This window comes from Agelaius tricolor, unplaced genomic scaffold (assembly GCF_023055355.1).
Source record: "Agelaius tricolor isolate 1412-34295 unplaced genomic scaffold, bAgeTri1.0.p SCAF_85, whole genome shotgun sequence".
Taxonomy (NCBI): Eukaryota; Metazoa; Chordata; class Aves; order Passeriformes; family Icteridae; genus Agelaius; species Agelaius tricolor.
The window spans coordinates 697895-717939 of NW_027269345.1; the positions used below are offsets into that span (position 1 = coordinate 697895).

Below are 20045 nucleotides of genomic sequence, written 5' to 3' on the forward strand. Positions count from 1 at the left end.
TTTGGGGAGATTTTGGGGCTTTTTGGGGTTTTTGGGGAGATTTAACCCCCTAAACTGGGATAAAAAGGGTCTCGCCCACCCCCCCGAACAGACTGGGGAGGATTCGTTGGAATCGTGGGGGTTTATTGGGGGGTTTCAGCCCCCACAATGAGGAAAAAGTTTTGGGGTGTCCCCCAAATTTTGGGGGATTTTGGGGGGTTTTGGGGGATTTCAACCCCCAATTGTGATTAAAAAAAAACCCAATTGGGTTTGGGTTCAGGGGGTGTCCCCAGCGCTGGGGGCGGGGTCTGGGGGGGCGTGGCCGCTGTCGCTGTCGCCGCTGTCGCTGTCGCCGCTGTCGCCGCTGTCGCTGTCGCTGCTGTCGCTGTCGCTGTCGCGCAGCATCCGCCGGACCGTGCGGGACAGGTTCATGGGGTCACACCTGGGGGGGGACGGCGTGAGACCCCACAGAGGCCCCACAGACCCCACAGACCCACAGAAACCCCATAGAGAACCCCAATATCCCATAAATCCCATAGACCCCATAGGGACCCCAATATCCCATGGAAACCCCAGAGGGACCCCAATATCCCATAAACCCCATAGACCCCATAGAGAACCCCAATATCCCATGGAAATCCCACAGAAACCCCATAGGGACCCCACAGACCCCAGAGGGACCCCGATACCTCATAGGGACCCCATAGGGACCCCAATATCCCATGGAAACCCCACAGAAACCCCATAGATCCCATGGGGACCCCACAGACCCCACAGGGACCCCAATATCCCATAGGGACCCCACAGACCCCATAGGGACCCCAATATCCCATGGAAACCCCACAGAAACCCCATAGACCCCATAGGGGACCCCACAGACCCCATAGGGACCCCAATACCTCATAGGGACCCCATAGGGACCCCAATATCCCATGGAAACCCCATAGACCCCACTGGCACCCCATAAACCCCATAGGGAGCCCCAATATCCCATAGAGACCCCATAGACCCCACAAACCCCAGAGGGACCCCACAGACCCCATAGGGACCCCATAAACCCCGTAGGGACCCCAATATCCCATAGAGACCCCACAGACCCCACAGACCCCATAGGGCGCCCCAATACCCCATAGAGACCCCATAGACCCCATAGGGACCCCATAAACCCCATAGGGACCCCACTGATACCATAGGGCCCATAGGGTTCTATAGGGTCTATAGGGTCCATAGTGGTTCTATAGGTCCATGGGGTCTCTATAGGGTCTATAGGGCCCATAAGGGCTCTATGGGGTCCATGGGGTCTCCATAGGGTCCATGGGGTCTCTATAGGGCCCTTAGGGTCTCCATAGGGTCTCTATAGGGCCTCCATAGGATCCATAGCCCCCATGGGGTCTCTATAGGGTCCATAGGGTCTCCATAGCCCCCCTAGAGTCTCTAAAGGGCCCATAGGGGCTCTATAGGGCCCATGGGGTCTCTATAGGGTCCATAGGGTCCATAGGGCCCATGGGGTCTCTATAGGGTCTCTATAGGGTCCATAGCCCCCATGGGGTCTCCATAGGGTCTCCATAGGGTCTCTATAGGGTCTCTATAGGGTCCATGGGGTCTCTATAGGGTCCATAGCCCCCATAGGGTCTCTATTGGGCCCATGGGGTATCCATAGGGTCTATAGGGTCACTATAGGGTCCATAGGGCCCATAGGGTCCATAGGATCTCTATAGGGTCTCTATAGGGTCTCCATAGGGTCCATAGGGTCCATGGGGTCTCCATAGGATCCATAGGGTCTCCATAGGGTCTCTATAGGGCCCATAGGGTCCATATGGTCACTATAGGGTCTATAGGGTCTTCATAGGGTCCATGGGGTCTCTATAGGGTCTCTATAGGGTCCATAGCCCCCATAGGGTCTCCATAGGGTCCATAGGGTCTCTATAGCCCCCCTAGAGTCTCTAAAGGGCCCATAGGGGCTCTATAGGGCCCATGGGGTCTCTATAGGGTCCATGGGGTCCATAGGGCCCATAGGGTCTCTATGGGGCCCATAGGGTCTCTATAGGGTCCATAGACCCCATAGGGTCTCCATAGGGTCCATAGGGTCTCTATAGGGTCTATAGGGTCTCTATGGGGTCTCTATAGGGTCCATAGGGTCTCTATAGGGTCTCCATAGGGTCTCTATGGGGTCTCTATAGGTTCCATAGGGCCCATGGGGTCTCCATAGGGTCTCTATAGGGTCCATGGGGTCTCTATAGGGTCCATAGGGTCCATAGCCCCCATATGGTCTCTATAGGGTCTCTATAGGGTCTCTATAGGGCCCATGGGGTCTCTATAGGGTCTCTATAGGGTCCATAGGGTCCATAGGGTCCCTATAGGGTCTCTATGGGGTCCCCTGTGTGGCCGCCGCCCACCTGAGCCGCGCCCTCAGCCGCGCCCGCATTCGCGCGGTGGCGGCGGCGCCGTCCCCGACGTCCTCGAGCTCCCGGCGCAGGAGGCGGCCCTGGGCCAGCAGCCGGGCAGTGCCCGCGGCCACCAGGGCCACCTGCCGGGCCACCAGGCGGGCAGCGGCGTCCGCGACACGGGCCTGGGGACAATGGGGACATTGGGGACACATTGGGGACACATTGGGGACATTGGGGACACCAGGGCCACCTGCCGGGCCACCAGGCGGGCAGCGGCGTCCGCGACACGGGCCTGGGGACATTGGGGACATTGGGGACACCAGGGCCACCTGCCGGGCCACCAGGCGGGCAGCGGCGTCTGTGACACAGGCCTGGGGACATTGGGGACACATTGGGGACATTGGGGACACATTGGGGACATTGGGGACATTGGGGACATTGGGGACACCAGGGCCACCTGCCGGGCCACCAGGTGGGCAGCGGCGTCCGCGACACGGGCCTGGGGACATTGGGGACACTGGGGACACATTGGGGACACATTGGGGACACCAGGGCCACCTGCCGGGCCACCAGGCGGGCAGCGGCGTCCGTGACACGGGCCTGGGGACATTGGGGACACATTGGGGACACATTGGGGACATTGGGGACACATTGGGGACACATTGGGGACACCTGCCGGGCCACCAGGCGGGCAGCGGCGTCTGTGACACGGGCCTGGGGACATTGGGGACATTGGGGACACATTGGGGACATTGGGGACACCAGGGCCACCTGCCGGGCCACCAGGCGGGCAGCGGCGTCCGCGACACGGGCCTGGGGACATTGGGGACACATTGGGGACATTGGGGACACATTGGGGACATTGGGGACATTGGGGACACATTGGGGACACATTGGGGACATTGGGGACACATTGGGGACACCAGGGACACCTGCCGGGCCACCAGGCGGGCAGCGGCGTCCGCGACACGGGCCTGGGGACATTGGGGACATTGGGGACATTGGGGACACATTGGGGCCACCAGGCGGGCAGCGGCGTCCGTGACACGGGCCTGGGGACATTGGGGACACATTGGGGACACATTGGGGACACATTGGGGACATTGGGGACACATTGGGGACACCAGGGCCACCTGCCGGGCCACCAGGCGGGCAGCGGTGTCTGTGACACGGGCCTGGGGACAATGGGGACATTGGGGACACCAGGGCCACCTGCCGGGCCACCAGGCGGGCAGCGGCGTCCGCGACACGGGCCTGGGGACAATGGGGACACATTGGGGACATTGGGGACACATTGGGGACACACTGGGGACACATTGGGGACACTGGGGACACATTGGGGACACAGGGGACACATTGGGGATCTTGGGGGACATTGGGGGGATTGGGGGACATTGGGGGACACATTGGGGACATTGGGGACGTTGGCACGTGGGGACACAGGGAGGACACGTGCGGACACAGAGGCTGTGGGGGACAGGAGGTGACAGCAGTGACAGGACAGGACAGCAGGGGGCAGGAGGTGACAGGAAGTGACAGCTCGTGACAGAATGTGACAGTTAATGACAGCAGGTGGCAGCAGGTGACACACAGGTGACACACAGGTGACAGTAAGTGACAGCAGGTGACACAGGTGACACACAGGTGACACACAGGTGACACACAGGTGACACTCAGGTGACACACAGGTGACACAGGTCACACTCAGGTGACATAGGTGACACACAGATGACACACAGGTGACACTCAGGTGACACAGGTGACACACAGGTCACACACAGGTGACACACAGATGACACACAGGTGACACACAGGTGACACAGATGACACTCAGGTCACACTCAGCTGACACAGGTGACACACAGGTGACACAGGTAATACACAGGTGACACACAGATGACACAGGTCACACACAGGTGACACACAGGTGACACACAGGTCACACTCAGGTGCCAAAGGTGGCGCTCAGGTGACACAGGGGACACAGGTGACACATAGATGACACTGAGGTGACACAGGTGACACTCAGGTAACACACAGGTGACACTCAGGTGACACTCAGCTGACACAGGTGACACACAGGTGACATAGGTGACACTCAGGTGACACACAGGTGACACTCAGGTGACACAGGTCACACACAGGTGACACACAGGTGACACTAGGGTGACACAGGTGACACTGAGGTGATACAGGTGACACTCAGGTGCCACAGGTGACACTCAGCTGACACTCAGCTGACACAGGTGACACACAACTGACACTCAGGTGACACACAGATAACACACAGGTCACACACAGGTGACACACAGATGACACAGGTGCCACTCAGGTGTGACACAGGTGCCACTCAGGTGTGCCACAGGTGGCGCTCAGGGGACACAGGTGACACATAGATGACACTGAGGTGACACAGGTGACACTCAGGTGTGACACAGGTGCCACTCAGGTGTGCCACAGGTGGCGCTCACCTGCTCCCGGTACCGCTGCCCCCGCAGCCGCTGCTCCTCGGCCTCGGCCGCCAGGAGCCGCAGGCGGCGCCCGGTGAGGCGGGCACAGCGCGACAGCGCCACCCGCGCCCTGCGGGGACAGCGCCGTCACCCGGGTGGCACCTGTGTCACCCTGAGGGTCACCTGGGTCACCTGGGTCACCCACAGAGTCACCTGTGTCACCTGGGTCACCCACAGAGTCAGCCGGGTCACCCACAGAGTCACCTGGGTCACCCTGAGTGTCACCTGGGTCACCCACAGAGTCACCTGAGTGTCACCCTGAGTGTCACCTGTGTCACCTGGGTCACCCACAGTCACCTGGGTCACCCTGAGTGTCACCTGGGTCACCCTGAGTGTCACCCGGGTCACCTGTGTCACCCACAGTCACCTGTGTCACCCTGAGTGTCACCTGGGTCACGCACAGAGTCACCTGTGTCACCTGGGTCACCCACAGTCACCTGGGTCACCCTGAGTGTCACCCGGGTCACCCACAGAGTCACCCGGGTCACCCTGAGTGTCACCTGGGTCACCCACAGAGTCACCTGTGTCACCCACAGAGTCACCTGTGTCACCTGGGTCACCCACAGTCACCTGGGTCACCCACAGAGTCACCTGTGTGTCACCTGTGTCACGCATGTCACTCCCCACCCCGTCCCCCATACCCAATGTCCCCCCTGTGTCCCCCCTGTCCCCCAATGTCCCCTGTCCCCCCCCCGTGTCCCCTCTGTCCCCCCTGTCTCTCCATGCCCCCCATGTCCCCCGTGTCCCTCCCTGTCCCCCCCCATGTCCCGCCCTGTCCCCACCCTGTCCCTACCCTGTCCCTGTGTCCCCCTGGTCCCCCAATGTCCCCGTGTCCCTCTCCGTGTCCCCCATGTCCCCTCTGTCCCCCCGTGTCACCCATACCACCGTGTCCCTCCATGTCCCTCTGATCCCCCAATGTCCCCTGTCCCCCCCCCCGTGTCCCCCCTGTCCCCCCTCATGTCCCCGTGTCCCTCCCTGTCCCCGCCCTGTCCCCACCCCGTCCCTGTGTCCCCCTGGTCCCCGTGTCCCTCCTGTCCCTCCGTGTCCCCCCTGTCCCCCCATTGCCACCATGTCCCCCCATCCCTCTGTCCCCCCTCCTGTGTCCCTCCGGTGTCCCCCCTGTCCCCCCATGTCCCTCTGTCCCCCCCTGTCCCCCCCAATGTCCCCCCCCAATGTCCCCCCATGTCCCCCCATGTCCCCCCATGTCCCCCCCTGTCCTCCATGCCCCCCCAATGTCCCCCCCCAATGTCCCCCCCGTCCCCCCCAATGTCCCCCCCATGTCCCCCCATGTCCCCCCATGTCCCCCCTGTCCCCCCCGTGTCCCCCCATGTCCCCCCATGCCCCCCCGATCCCCCAAGGTCCCCTGTCCCCCCCTCCGTGTTCCCCTTGTCCCCCCTGTCCCCGCCCTGTCCCCACCCTGTCCCTCTGTCCCCCCTGTCCCCTCTGTCCCCCATTGCCACCATGTCCCCCCATCCCTCTGTCCCCACCCTGTGTCCCTCCGGTGTCCCCCTTGTCCCCTGTCCCCCCCTGTCCCCCCCGTGTCCCGCCCTGTCCCCGTGTCCCCCATGTCCCTGGTGCCACCCCTGCCACCCCCGTGCCCCAATGTCCCCCATCCCCCGTGTCCCCTGTCCCCCCCAATGTCCCCCCCAATGTCCCCCCCATGTCCCCCCATGTCCCTCCAGTGTCCCTGTGTCCCCTGTCCCCTCTGTCCGCCCCAATGTCCCCCCCATGTCCCCCCATGTCCCTCCAGTGTCCCTGTGTCCGCTGTCCCCCCATGTCCCCTCTATGTCCCCTCCAACGTCCCCCCCAATGTCCCCCCCGATCCCCCCCAATGTCCCCCCAGTGTCCCCCCCGATGTCCCCCCCAATGTCCCCCCTGCCCCCCCCAATGTCCCCCCCAGTGTCCCCCCCGATGTCCCCCGCTGTCCCCGCGCTGTCCCCGCTGTCGCTGACCCCGCCTCTCTCCGCAGCAGCTCCTGCAGGTGCGCGCAGCGGGCGCGCAGGGCGGGCTCGGGACCCCCGGGACCACCGGGACCCCCGGGACCACCGGGACCACCGGGGACACCGAGGCCACCGAGGGTCCCAATGGTCCCGAGGGTCCCGAGGGTCTCGATGGTCCCGATGGTCCCGGGGGTCTCCATGATCCCGAGGGTCTCAGGGGTCTCGGGGGCCTCGGTGGTCCCGGGGGTCCCGATGGTCTCAATGGTCCCGGTGGTCCCGGTGGTCCCGGGGGTCCCGAGGGTCCCGGTGGTCCCGGGGGTGCCGGGGGGGTCCCGCAGCCGCTCCCGGAGCCGCCGCTGCTCCTGCGCCAGCCGGGCCCGCGCCACCTGCGCGTCCTGAGCCCGCGAGCCCGCGGCTGCCAGAGCCCGGCGCAGCTCCTCCACCTGCGAGACAGGTGAGGCAGGTGAGTGTGGCACCCATGGCACCCACACCTGTGGGCACCCATAAACAGCAGAGCCTGGCGCAGCTCCTCCACCTGGCACAGGTGAGACAGGTGAGTGTGGCACCCATGGCGCCCATGGCACCCACACCTGTGCCTGTGACACCCATGGCATCCACACCTGTGCCCATGGCACCCACACCTGTGCCCATAACCAGCAGAGCCCAGCTCAGCTCCTCCACCTGGCACAGGTGAGGCAGGTGAGTGTGGCACCCATGGCACCCACACCTGTGGGCACCCATAACCAGCAGAGCCCAGCGCAGCTCCTCCACCTGGCACAGGTGAGACAGGTGAGTGTGGCACCCATGGCACCCACACCTGTGGGCACCCATAACCAGCAGAGCCCAGCGCAGCTCCTCCACCTGGCACAGGTGAGACAGGTGAGTGTGGCACCCATGGCACCCATGGCACCCACACCTGTGGGCACCCATAACCAGCAGAGCCCAGCGCAGCTCCTCCACCTGGCACAGGTGAGGCAGGTGAGTCTGGCACCCATGGCACCCACACCTGTGCCCATGGCACCCACACCTGTGCCCATGGCACTCACAGGTGCATCTACACTTGTGCCCATGTCCCCCCAGGTGTCCCCACATGTCCCCAGGTGTGTCCCTGGTTTGTCTCAGTTGTCCCCAGGTGTCCCCACCTGTCCCCATGTCCCCCAGGTGTCCCCAGTTTGTCTCAGGTGTCCCCAGATGTCCCCATGTCCCCCAGGTGTCCCCGGTTTGTCTCAGGTGTCCCCAGGTGTCCCCACCTGTCCCAGGCGCTGCCGCAGCCGCTCCCGCAGGTCCCCCCAGGTGTCCCCATGTCCCCCAGGTGTGTCCCAGGTGTGTCCCCACCTGTCCCCATGTCCCCCAGGTGCCCCAGGTTTGTCTCAGGTGTCCCCAGGTGTCCCCACCTGTCCCCAGGTGTCCCCATGTCCCCCAGGTGTGTCCCAGGTGTGTCCCCACCTGTCCCAGGCGCTGCCGCAGCCGCTCCCGCAGGTCCCCCCAGGTCCCCCCAGGTGTCCCCATGTCCCCCAGGTGTGTCCCAGGTGTGTCCCAGGTGTGTCCCCACCTGTCCCAGGCGCTGCCGCAGCCGCTCCCGCAGGTCCCGGTTGTGCTCCCGCAGCTCCTCCAGCGCCGCCTGCAGCGCCGCGGGGTCACCGCAGGGGGCGCTGCGGGGACATCACCGGGGACATCACCGGGGACAATGGGGACATTGGGGGACATTACAGGGGACATTACAGGGGACATTGGGGGACATTGGGGGACAATTACCGGGGACAATGGGGACATTGGGGGACATCACCGGGGACATTACAGGGGACAATGGGGATATTGGGGGACATTGGGGGACATTGGGGGAACTGGGGGACACTGGGGGACATTGGGGACATTGGGGGACATTACAGGGGACACTGGGGGACATTACGGGGGACATTGGGGAACGTTGGGGGACATTGGGGGACATTACTGGGGGACACTGGGGGACATTGGGGGACAATTACAGGGGACATTACAGGGGACAATGGGGGACATTACCCGGGAACATCACCGGGGACATCACCAGGGACATTGGGGGACAATTACAGGGGACATTGGGGGAACTGGGGGACACTGGGGGACATTGGGCGACACTGGGGGACATTGGGGGACATTACAAGGGACAATTACAGGGGACATTACAGGGGACACGGGGGGACATTACAGGGGACAATAGGGACATTGGGGGACATTACAGGGGACATCACGGGGGACATTACCGGGGACATTGGGGGACATTACAGGGGGACACTGGGGGACATTTGGGGACACTGGGGGACACTGGGGGACATTACCGGGGACACTGGGGACATTGGGGGACATCACCAGGGACATTACAGGGGGACATTGGGGGGCGTTGGGGGACATTACCGGGGACATTGGGGAACATCACCGGGGACATTGGGGGACAATTACAGGGGACATTGGGGGACATCACGGGGGACATTACAGGGGACACTGGGGGACATACAGGGGACACTGGGGGACCTACGGGGGCTATGGGGGACACATGGGGGCTATGGGGGACCCCCTGGGACCCCTCGGCCTGGGGAGGGGGCGTGGCCGAGCTCACCTGGGCGGGGGGGCGGGGCCAACCTTGGCCGCCACCTGGTCGCGCTCCTGCTCCGCCCGGCGCCGGGAACGCTGGGCCGCCTGCACCGCCTGTGGGCGGGGCCAGAATGGACACACCCACCACGACAACCACGCCCACCACAACAACCACGCCCACCGGCTGCTTTAGCCCTGCCCATTATTCCATAGCGGCACCACCAGCGGTAATGGCCCCGCCCTTTGGTCCTTAGCCCCGCCCCAACTGCAATGGCCACGCCCATTTATCATTAGCCCCGCCCACACACTGTCATAGACCTGCCCATTGAGTCTTAGCCCCGCCCAACTACAATAGCCACGCCCATTTGTCTTCATCCAAGCCCACCATTCCTTATAGCCCCGCCCAGTGGCCCTTAGCCCCGCCCCAAACACAGTGACCACGCCCACTGGTGCTTAGCCCCGCCCATAGGTTGTTATAGCCCCGCCCATTGATTCTTAGCCACGCCCAATTACAATAACCACACTCTTTGTACCTTAGCCCCGCCCATTGCCAATGTCCCCGCCCCTCGCCTTAGCCCCGCCCACCTGTCGCAGCCGCTCCAGCTCCGCCCCCCGGGCCCGGCACTGAGACTCCGCCTCCCGAGCCCGGAGCTCCGCCCCCAGCTTGGTAGCGCGAGCGGCCTCCAGCTCCGCCCACAGGACCTGCCCCGCCTCCTGCAGAGGGGCGGGGTCATACACAGGCCACGCCCACACTCCTGCCCCCGCCCCCTTCCCCGCTACCCTCAGACCACGCCCCCTTTAGCCTCATCACAGCCACACCCACCTTGACCCCACCCATTCCAGATGCTCCACCCCATCAGGCCCCTCCCCCATGGCCCCACCCAGCCCCGCCCCCTCACAGGCCACACCCCCTGGCCACACCCCCTTCCCCCACACCCCTCAGAGGCCCCGCCCCCTCAGCCCCAGGCCCCGCCCACCTGCTGCAGGCGCAGCCGCTCCTTGGCCCGGTCCAGGGCCCGGCAGGCTCCGCCCACCCGCGCCTTGGCTCCGCCCACCGCGATCTCCAGCGCCCGCAGGGCCCCGCCCTCCATCAGGCTCCGCCCACGCTCAGCCGCCAGGCTCCGCCCCAGCGCCGCCACCTGATTGGGCAGGGGGTGATTGACAGCAGCAGGCCCCCCCCCGCTCAGTGAGAGGCGGGGCCAGGGTGTGACTGACAGGTGCTAGCCCCGCCCTCCTCTGCAAGCCCCGCCCACCTGGCTGCTGAGGTCACGAAGCTCCGCCTCCAGGTCCCGCCGGTGCTGAGCCTGGGGGGCAAGGGGGGGAATCTGGGGGATCCCAAAATTCCCCAAATTCCCAAAAAATCCCCAAAAATTCCAAAAAATCCCAAAAATCTGGGGGGGCCCCAAAATCCGGGGGGGGTCCCAAAATCCGGGGGGGTCCCAAAATCCAGGGGGGTTCCGGGGGACCCCGAGTGCCCCCGGGAATTCGGAGTTGTCCAGAGGCTCCCAAAATTTGGGTGCGCCCAAAATTATGGGGGGGTCCCAGATTTGGGGGGGCCCAGGTGTTTGGGGGGGGTCCCAAAAAATTTGGGGGATCCCAGGTATTTGGGGGGGCCCAGGTATTGGGGGGTCCCGGGTCTTTGAGGGGGTTCCGGGTTTTGGGGGTCCCAGGTTTTGGGGGGTCCCCAAATTTTGGGGCGTCCCAGGTATTGGGGGGTCCCAGGTGTTTGGGGGAGTCCCAGGTTTTTGGGGTCTCAAATCTTTGGGGGGTCCCCAAAGTTTGGGAGGTCTCAGGTGTTTGGGGGGGTCTCAGGTTTGGGGGGGGTCCCGGGTCTTTGAGGGTGTCCCAGGTTTGGGGGGGTCCCCAAATTTTGGGGCGTCCCAGGTATTGGGGGTGCTCAGGTATTTGGGGGGGTCCCAGGTTTTGGGAGGTCCCAGATTAAGGGGGGTGGGGTCCAGATTTTTGGGGGGGGTCCCCGAAATCCGGGAGGGTCCCAAAATTCGGGTGGGTTCCCAAAATCTTGGGGGGGTCCCCGGGATGTCCAGGAGGTCCCAAAATCTTGGGGGGGGTCCCAAAGTTCGGGGAGGGGGGGGGGGGTCCCAAAATCTGGGCATGGGGGGGGATGGGGGGAGGGGATGTGTCCGTTCCCACGGTGGGGGGAGGGGCCACTGTCCCCTCCCTGTCGCTGTCCCTGTCCCTGTCGCTGTCGCTGTCCCCATTGTGTCGCTGTCGCTGTCGCTGTCGCTGTCCCCGCCCCGTGTCCCAATTCCACCCGGGGGCCACCCCGGGGGCTCCGGGGGTCCCGAGCCAAAGGTGGGGGGGAGGGGCGGGGCTGGGACCCCTCCCCCACCCCCCGGGACCCCCCCAAAGTCACCTGAGCCCCCCCAAAGCCCCCCCCCCGACTCCTCCCCTCCCTCACCTTGGGGTCCCCTCATTCACCTGGGGGTCCCCTGGGGGTCCCCTCATTGATCTGGGGGTCCCCTGGGGTCCCCTCATTGATCTGGGGGACCCTCATTCACCTGGGGGTCCCCGGGGGTCCCCTCATTGATCTGGGGGTCCCTCATTGATCTGGGGGTCCCCTCCCTTCACCTGGGTGTCCCCTGGGGGTCCCCCCTCACCTTGGGGTCCCCTCATTGATCTGGGGGTCCCCCGGGGGTCCCTCCCCCTCACCTGGGGGTCCCTCCCTCACCTTGGGGTCCCCTCATTGACCTGGGGGTCCCCTCATTGATCGGGGGTCCTCAGGGTCCCTTCATTGATCGGGGGTCCCCTCATTGACCTGGGGGTCCCCTCATTGATCGGGGGTCCCCTGGGGTCCCTTCATTGATCGGGGGTCCCCTCATTGATCTGGGGGTCCCTCATTCACCTGGGGGTCCCCTCATTGATCTGGGGGTCCCCGGGGTCCCCTCATTCACCTGGGGGTCCCCTGGGTTCCCTCCCCTCACCTGGGGGTCCCCTCATTCACCTGGGGGTCCCGGGGGTCCCCTCCCCTCACCTGGGGGTCCCCTCATTGATCTGGGGGTCCCCGGGGTCCCCTCATTGATCGGGGGTCCCCTCATTGATCTGGGGGTCCCCTCCCCTCACCTGGGGGTCCCCGGGGGGTCCCCTCATTTACCTGGGGGTCCCGGGGGTCCCCCCCTCACCTTGGGGTCCCCTCATTGACCTGGGGGTCCCCTCATTCACCTGGGGGTCCCCGGTGTCCCCTCCCTCACCTTGGGGTCCCCGGGGGTCCTTCCTTCACCTTGGGGTCCCCTCATTCACCTGGGGGTCCCCTGGGGTCCCCCCCTCACCTTGGGGTCCCCTCATTGATCTGGGGGTCCCCTCATTCACCTGGGGGTCCCTCATTCACCTTGGGGTCCCCTCATTCACCTGGGGGTCCCCTCATTGACCTGGGGGTCCCCTGGGGGTCCCCCCTCACCTCGGGGTCCCCTCATTCACCTGGGGGTCCCCCGGGGGTCCCTCCCTCACCTGGGGGTCCCCTCATTGATCTGGGGGTCCCCTCATTGACCTGGGGGTCCCCCCCTCACCTGTGCCATCCCTGGGGGTCCCCCCTCACCTTGGGGTCCCCTCATTCACCTGGGGGTCCCCTCATTGATCTGGGGGTCCCTCATTGACCTGGGGGTCCCCCCCTCACCTGTGCCATCCCCGGGGGGCTCCTCTGTCCCCCGTTGTCCCCCGTGTCCATCACGGCTCTGGAGCAGCAGCAGCAGCAGAGACCCCCAGAGACCCCTCCCCAAAATCCGCATCAGCCCCGCCACCCCCGACCCCTCCCGACCCCCCCAAAAATCCAAAATCTCTGGGTCCTTTTTTATTTTGGGGAGGGGGGAAAGGGTCGGGGGTCCCCGGATCCCATCCTGGGGGGGTTTGGGGGACCCAAATTGGGGGGGTTTGGAGACCCCGACCCAAACTGGGGGGGTTTGGGGACCCAAACTGGGGGGGTTTGGGGACCCAAATTGGGGGGGGTTTGGGGACCCAAACTGGGGGGGTTTGGGGACCCAAATTGGGGGGGTTTGGAGCCCCCTCCCCATCCTGGGGGGGTTCGAAGCCCCCTGCCCACCCTGGGGGGATTTTGGGGACCCAAACTGGGGGGGTTTGGAGCCCCCTGCCCACCCTGGATGGGATTTTTTGGACCCCCCTGCCCACCCTGGATTTGGGGATTTTGGGGTTCCACCTTGGGGGGTTTTGGGGATTTTGTGCCCCCTGCCCACCCTGGGGGGATTTTGGGGCTCCACCTTGGGGGGTTTTGGGATTTTGGTGCCATCCTGGGGGGGTTTGGAGCCCCCTGCCCACCCTGAGGGGGTTTGGGGACCCAAACCGGGGGGGTTTGGAGCCCCCTCCCCATCCTGGGGGGGTTCGAAGCCCCCTGCCCACCCTGGATTTGGGGATTTTGGGGTTCCACCCTGGGGGGTTTGGGGATTTTTTTGTGCCCCCTGCCCACCCTGGATGGGATTTTTGGAGCCCCCTGCCCACCCTGAGGGGGTTTGGGGACCCAAACCGGGGGGGTTTGGAGCCCCCTGCCCACCCTGGATTTGGGGATTTTGGGGCTCCACCTTGGGGGGTTTTGGGATTTTGGTGCCCCCTGCCCACCCTCGGGGGATTTTGGGGTTCCACCCTGGGGGGTTTTGGGGTTTTGGTGCCCCCTGCCCACCCTGGATTTGGGGATTTGGAGGCCCCTGCCCACCCTGGATGGGATTTTTTGGACCCCCCTGCCCACCCTGGATTTGGGGATTTTGGGGTTCTACCTCGGGGGGTTTTGGGGTTTTTGAGCCCCCTGCCCACCCTGGATTTGGGGATTTTGGGGCTCCACCTTGGGGGGTTTGGGGATTTTTTTGTGCCCCCTGCCCACCCTGGATGGGATTTTTGGAGCCCCCTGCCCACCCTGAGGGGATTTGGGGACCCAAACTGCGGGGGTTTGGAGCCCCCTGCCCACCCTGGGGGGATTTTGGGGACCCAAACTGGGGGGGTTCAAAGCCCCCTGCCCACCCTGGATTTGGGGATTTTGGGGCTCCACCCTGGGGGGGTTTTGGGGTTTTTGTGCCCCCTGCCCCATCCCGGGCTGTTCCGAACCCCCCCCGCCCTCACCGTGTCCCTCACCTGTCACTCACCTGAGCTGCCGAGCCCCGGCCGTGTGACAGCGTCAGTGACACCTGAGTGGCACCCGAGAGTGGCACCTGAGTGACACCTGAGTGACACCTGAGTGGCACCGTCAGTGACACCTGAGTGGCACCCGAGAGTGGCACCGTCAGTGACACCTGAGTGACACCTGAGTAGCACCGAGAGTGGCACCCGAGTGGCACCGAAAGTGGCCCCGAGAGTGGCACCGATGGCCCCGAGAGTGGCCCCGAGAGTGGCCCCGTCACTGTCACCGTCACTGTCACCGTCGGTGGCACCGCGCCCCTCCCCCCGGGGCTGTCCCGCCCCTCCCCTCCCCCCCCCGGGCTCCGTTCGGCTCCAGCGGCTCCGCCCCCGCCCGAGGGGACCCGGAGGGGTTGGGGACACGCAGGGGACACCGGGATGGGGACAGCGGGATGGGAGGGACAGCCAGGGGACACCGGGATGGGGACACCGGGATGGGGACAGCGGGATGGGGACAGCGGGATGGGGGGGACACCCAGGGGACACCCAGGGGACACCCAGGGGACACCGGGATGGGGGGGACACCCAGGGGACACCTGAGGGGACACCGGGATGGGGGGGACACTGGAATGAGGGTGACACTGGAATGGGGGGGGACACGCTAGGGACACCGGAATGGGGGGGACACCCGCACCTGAGGGGACACCGGGATGTGGGTGGCACCCAGGGGACACCAGAATGAAGGGGACACCCAGGGGACACCGGGATGGGGGTGACACTGGAATGGGGGGGACACCCGGACCCCAAGGGACACCAGAATGGAGGTGACACCCGAGGGGACACCCAGGTGACACCAGAATTTGGGTGACACCGGAATTTGGGTGGCACCCGGGGGACACCGGAATTTGGGTGGCACCCAGGGGACACCGGAATGAGGGGACACCTGAGGGGACACCGGTATGGGGGGGACACCCGCACCACAAGGACACCGGAATGAGGGGGGGACACCCGAGGGACACCGGAATGAGGGTGACACCCGCGCCCCAGGGGACACCAAAATGAGGGTGACACTGGAATGGAGGTGGCACCCAGGGGACACCGGGATGGGGGGGACACCCGCACCCCAAGGGACACCAGAATGAGGGTGACACCCGAGGGGACACCCAGGTGACACCGGAATTTGGGTGGCACCCAGGGGACACCGGAATGTGGGTGCCACCCTCGCCCCAGGGGACACAGGTGTCACAGGCACCCCGGAATTCGGGTGCCACCCCTGTCCTTGCCCGGGGGGCACAGAGCAGAATTTGGGTGCCACCCTCACCTGAGGGGACACAGGTGACACCCCAAAATTTCAGTGCCACCCCCACCTGAGGGGACACAGGGACCCCAAAATTTGGGTGCCACCCTCACCTGAGGTGACACAGGACACCCCAAAATTTGGGTGCTGCCCTCACCTGGGGTGACACAGGTGACACAGGTACCACCCCAAAATTTGGGTGCTGCCCTCACCTGAGGGGACACAGGTGACACAGGGACCCCAAAATTTCAGTGCCGCCCCCACCTGAGGGGACACAGGGCACCCCAAAATTTGGGTGTTGCCCTCACCTGAGGGGACACGGGTGACGTCACCCGTGACGCCCCCTGTGACGTCACGGTGCCGGCTGTGATGGGGGCAGGGGGGATGGCGTCGGGTGTGACGTCACTGTGGTGGATGTGACGTCATTGTGTTGGGTGTGACGTCACGGCGGTGGTCCGTACTGGTTTATACTGGTCTATACCGGTCCGTACCAGTCCATACTGGTTTATACTGGTCCATACTGGTTTATACTGGTCCGTACTGGTTTATACTGGTCCATACTGGTTTATATTGGTTTATACTGGTTTTATTGAGTTTTTACTGGTTTATACTGGTCTGTACTGGTTTACACTGGTCCATGCTGGTTTTTACTGGTCTATACTGGTTTATACTGGTTTTTACGGGGTTTTATTGAGTTTATACTGGTCTATACTGGTCCATACTGGTTCATACTGGTTCATACTGGTCTATACTGGTTTGTACTGCTCCATACTGGTCTATACTGGTCCATATTGGTTTTATTTTGTTTATACTGGTCCATACTGGTTTATACTGGTTTGTACTGGTTTTATTGAGTTTATACTGGTCCATACTGGTTTGTACTGGTTTGTACTGGTTTATACTGGTTTTATTGAGTTTACACTGGTCCATACTGGTCCATACTGCTCCATACTGGTCCATACTGGTCTATACTGGTTTGTACTGGTTTTATTCAGTTTATACTGGTCCATACTGGTCCGTACTGATCCGCACTGGTCTATATTGATCCATACTGGTTTATACTGGTTTTTACAGGGTTTTATTGAGTTTTTCCTGGTTTATACTGGTCTGTACTGGTTTATACTGGTTTTTATGGGGTTTTATTGAGTTTTTACTGGTTTATACTGGTCTGTACTGGCTATACTGGTTTACACTGGTCCATGCTGGTTTGTACTGGTCTGTACTGGTTTATACTGGTTTTTACTGGTCCGTACTGGTCCATACTGGTTTTATTGAGTTTATACTGGTCCATACTGGTCTATACTGGTCCGTACTGATCCGCACTGATCCATACTGGTCTATACTGGTTTATACTGCTCCATACTGGTTTGTACTGGTTTTATTGAGTTTATACTGGTCCATACTGGTTTGTACTGGTTTGTACTGGTCCGCCCTGGTCTATATTGGTCCATACTGGTCTATACTGGTTTATACTGCTCCATACTGGTCCATACTGGTTTTATTGAGTTTATACTGGTCCATACTGGTCCGTACTGGTCTATACTGGTTTGTACTGGTCCGTACTGGTTTATACTGGTTTTATTGAGTTTACACTGGTCCATACTGGTCCATACTGGTCCATACTGGTCTATACTGGTCCGTACTGGTTTGTACTGGTTTATACTGGTTTTATTGAGTTTACACTGGTCCATACTGGTCCATACTGGTCCATACTGGTCTATACTGGTCCGTACTGGTTTTATTGAGTTTATACTGGTTTATACTGGTCCATACTGGTTTTATTGAGTTTACACTGGTCCGTACTGGTCCATACTGGTCCATACTGGTCCGTACTGGTTTTATTGAGTTTACACTGGTTTATACTGGTCCATACTGGTTTTATTGAGTTTATACTGGTCCATACTGGTCCATACTGGTCCATACTGGTCTATACTGGTCCGTACTGGTCCCCCCGGGTCTCTCCGGCCGTTCCCGGCTGCTCCGGGGCCTCCGGGGGCAGCAGGGGCTCCCCTGGGGGGGAGGGGAGGGGCGGCCTCAGGGGGGGAAATTGGGAACCCCCAAAATTCCCCAAAATCCCCAAAATTCCCCAAAATCCCCAAAATTCCCCAAAATCCCCAAATCCACCCCAAAACCCCCAGGGACCCCCAAAATCCCCAAATCCCCCCCAAAATTCCCCAAATTCTACCCCAAAACCCCTCAGGAAGCCCACCAGGGACCCCCAAATTCCCCAAAATTCCCCCAAAATCCCCATCAAAATCTCCCCCAAATCCCCCCCAAAATTCCCCCCAAAATCTCCCCCAAATTCCCCAAAATCTCCCCCAAATTCCCCCCCAAAATCTCCCCCAAATTCCCCAAAATCCCCCCCAAAATTCCCCCCCAAAATCCCCCCAAAATCTCCCTCAAAATTCCCCAAAATTCCCCCAAAATTCCCCAAAATCTCCCCCAAATTCCCCCCAAAATCCCCCCCAAAATTCCCCCCCAAAATCTCCCCCAAAATCTCCCCCAAATTCCCCAAATCCCCCCCAAAATCCCCCCCAAAATTCCCCCCCAAAATCTCCCCCAAATTCCCCAAATTCCTCCAAAATCCCCCCCAAAATTCCCCCCCAAAATCTCCCCCAAATTCCCCAAAATCTCCCCCAAAATCCCCAAAATCTCCCCTCAAAATTCCCCCAAAATTCCCCAAAATCCCCCCCCAAATTCCCCCCCATAATCTCCCCCAAAATCTCCCCCAAATTCCCCAAATCCCCCCCAAAATCCCCCCCAAAATTCCCCCCCAAAATCTCCCCCAAATTCCCCAAATTCCTCCAAAATCCCCCCCAAAATTCCCCCCCAAAATCTCCCCCAAATTCCCCAAAATCTCCCCCAAAATCCCCAAAATCTCCCCTCAAAATTCCCCCAAAATTCCCCAAAATCCCCCCCCAAATTCCCCCCCATAATCTCCCCCAAAATCTCCCCCAAATTCCCCAAATCCCCCCCAAAATCCCCCCCAAAATTCCCCCCCAAAATCTCCCCCAAATTCCCCAAAATCTCCCCCAAAATCCCCCCCCAAAATCCCCCCAAAATTCCCCCAAAATCCCCCCCAAAATTCCCCCAAATTCCCCAAAATTCCCCCCCAAAATTCCCCCCAAAATCTCCCCCAAATTCCCCAAAATCTCCCCCAAAATCCCCCCCAAAATTCCCCCCAAATTCCCTCTCAAAATTCCCCCCAAAATTCCCCAAAATTCGCCAAAATCCCCCCCCAAAATCCCCCCAAAATCTCCCCCAAATTCCCCAAAATTCCCCCAAAATCCCCCCCAAAATTCCCCCAAATCCCCCCCAAATTCCCCAAAATCCCCCCAGGGACCCCCCAAATTTCCCCCCCCTCCCGCACCCCAAATCCCCCGGGGGTTTTTGGGGGGTCCCGGGGGGGATTTTGGGGAAATTTGGGGGGGTCCTGAGGGGTTTTGGGGAGGATTTTGGGGGGGGATTTTGGGAATTTGGGGCGGATTTGGGGAACTTGGGGGGCCCCGGGGGGATTTGGGGAATTTTGGGGGGTTTTGGGGGGAATTTGGGGGAATTTTGGGGGGGTCCTGAGGGGTTTTGGGGGTCCTGGGAGGGTCCTGGGGAATTTGGGGAGAATTTTGGGGGGGATTTTGGGGGGGATTTGGGGAACTTGGGGGGCCCCGGGGGGATTTGGGGAATTTTGGGGGAAATTTGGGGGTCCCTGAGGGGTTTTGGGGGGGATTTGGGGATTTTGGGGGGGATTTTGGGGGGGATTTTGGGGGGGGATTTGGGGGATTTTGGGGAAATTTGGGGGTCCCTGAGGGGTTTTGGGGGGGATCTGGGGGGTCCCGGGGGAGATTTTGGGGAATTTTGGGGGGGATTTTGGGGAGATTTGGGGAATTTGGGGGAAATTTGGGAGTCCTTGGGGGGGGGTCCTGGGGAATTTTGTGGAGGATTTTGGGGGTTTTTGGTGGATTTTGGGGATTTTGGGGGTCTTTGGGGAGGATTTTGGGGTTTTTGGTGTTTTGGGGGAGGGTTTTGGGGCGGATTTTGGGGATTTTGGGGTTTTTGGGTGGATTTGGGGCATTTTGGGGAGGATTTTGGGGTTTTTGGGTGGATTTTGGGGCTTTTTGGGGAGGGTTTTGGGGTTTTGGGGTTTTGGGGATTTGAGGGAGGATTTGGGGGAATTTTGGGGAGGATTTGGGGTGGATTTTGGGATTTTGGGGTGGATTTTGGGGAGGATTTTGGGATTTTGGGGTGTATTTTGGTGTTTTTGGTGGTTTTGGGGAGGATTTTGGTGTTTTTGGTG

General features: G+C 61.7%; 1 protein-coding gene across 3 annotated transcripts; it reads right to left on the bottom strand.

The window, feature by feature from the left end:
* Window positions 1–106: 106 nt before the first annotated feature.
* Window positions 107–14767, bottom strand: LOC139585574 (myosin heavy chain, embryonic smooth muscle isoform-like). Of its 3 annotated transcripts, XM_071418365.1 has the most exons (11): window positions 14487–14767; window positions 13016–13073; window positions 10638–10688; window positions 10362–10523; window positions 9970–10098; window positions 9410–9498; window positions 8369–8468; window positions 6829–7259; window positions 4838–4946; window positions 2376–3418; window positions 107–421 (listed from the first exon to the last, which is right to left on the bottom strand). In XM_071418365.1, exons 2-11 carry the CDS (start codon window positions 13064–13066, stop codon window positions 256–258), a joined length of 2331 nt encoding a protein of 776 aa, XP_071274466.1. In that variant the 5' UTR covers window positions 13067–13073; window positions 14487–14767; the 3' UTR covers window positions 107–255. The 3 variants fall into 3 exon arrangements, with proteins under 3 accessions (XP_071274466.1, XP_071274468.1, XP_071274467.1); XM_071418367.1 differs by lacking the exon at window positions 14487–14767 and having other exon boundaries at window positions 2376–2548; window positions 13016–13142; XM_071418366.1 differs by lacking the exon at window positions 14487–14767 and having other exon boundaries at window positions 280–421; window positions 2376–2966; window positions 13016–13152.
* Window positions 14768–20045: the final 5278 nt, after the last annotated feature.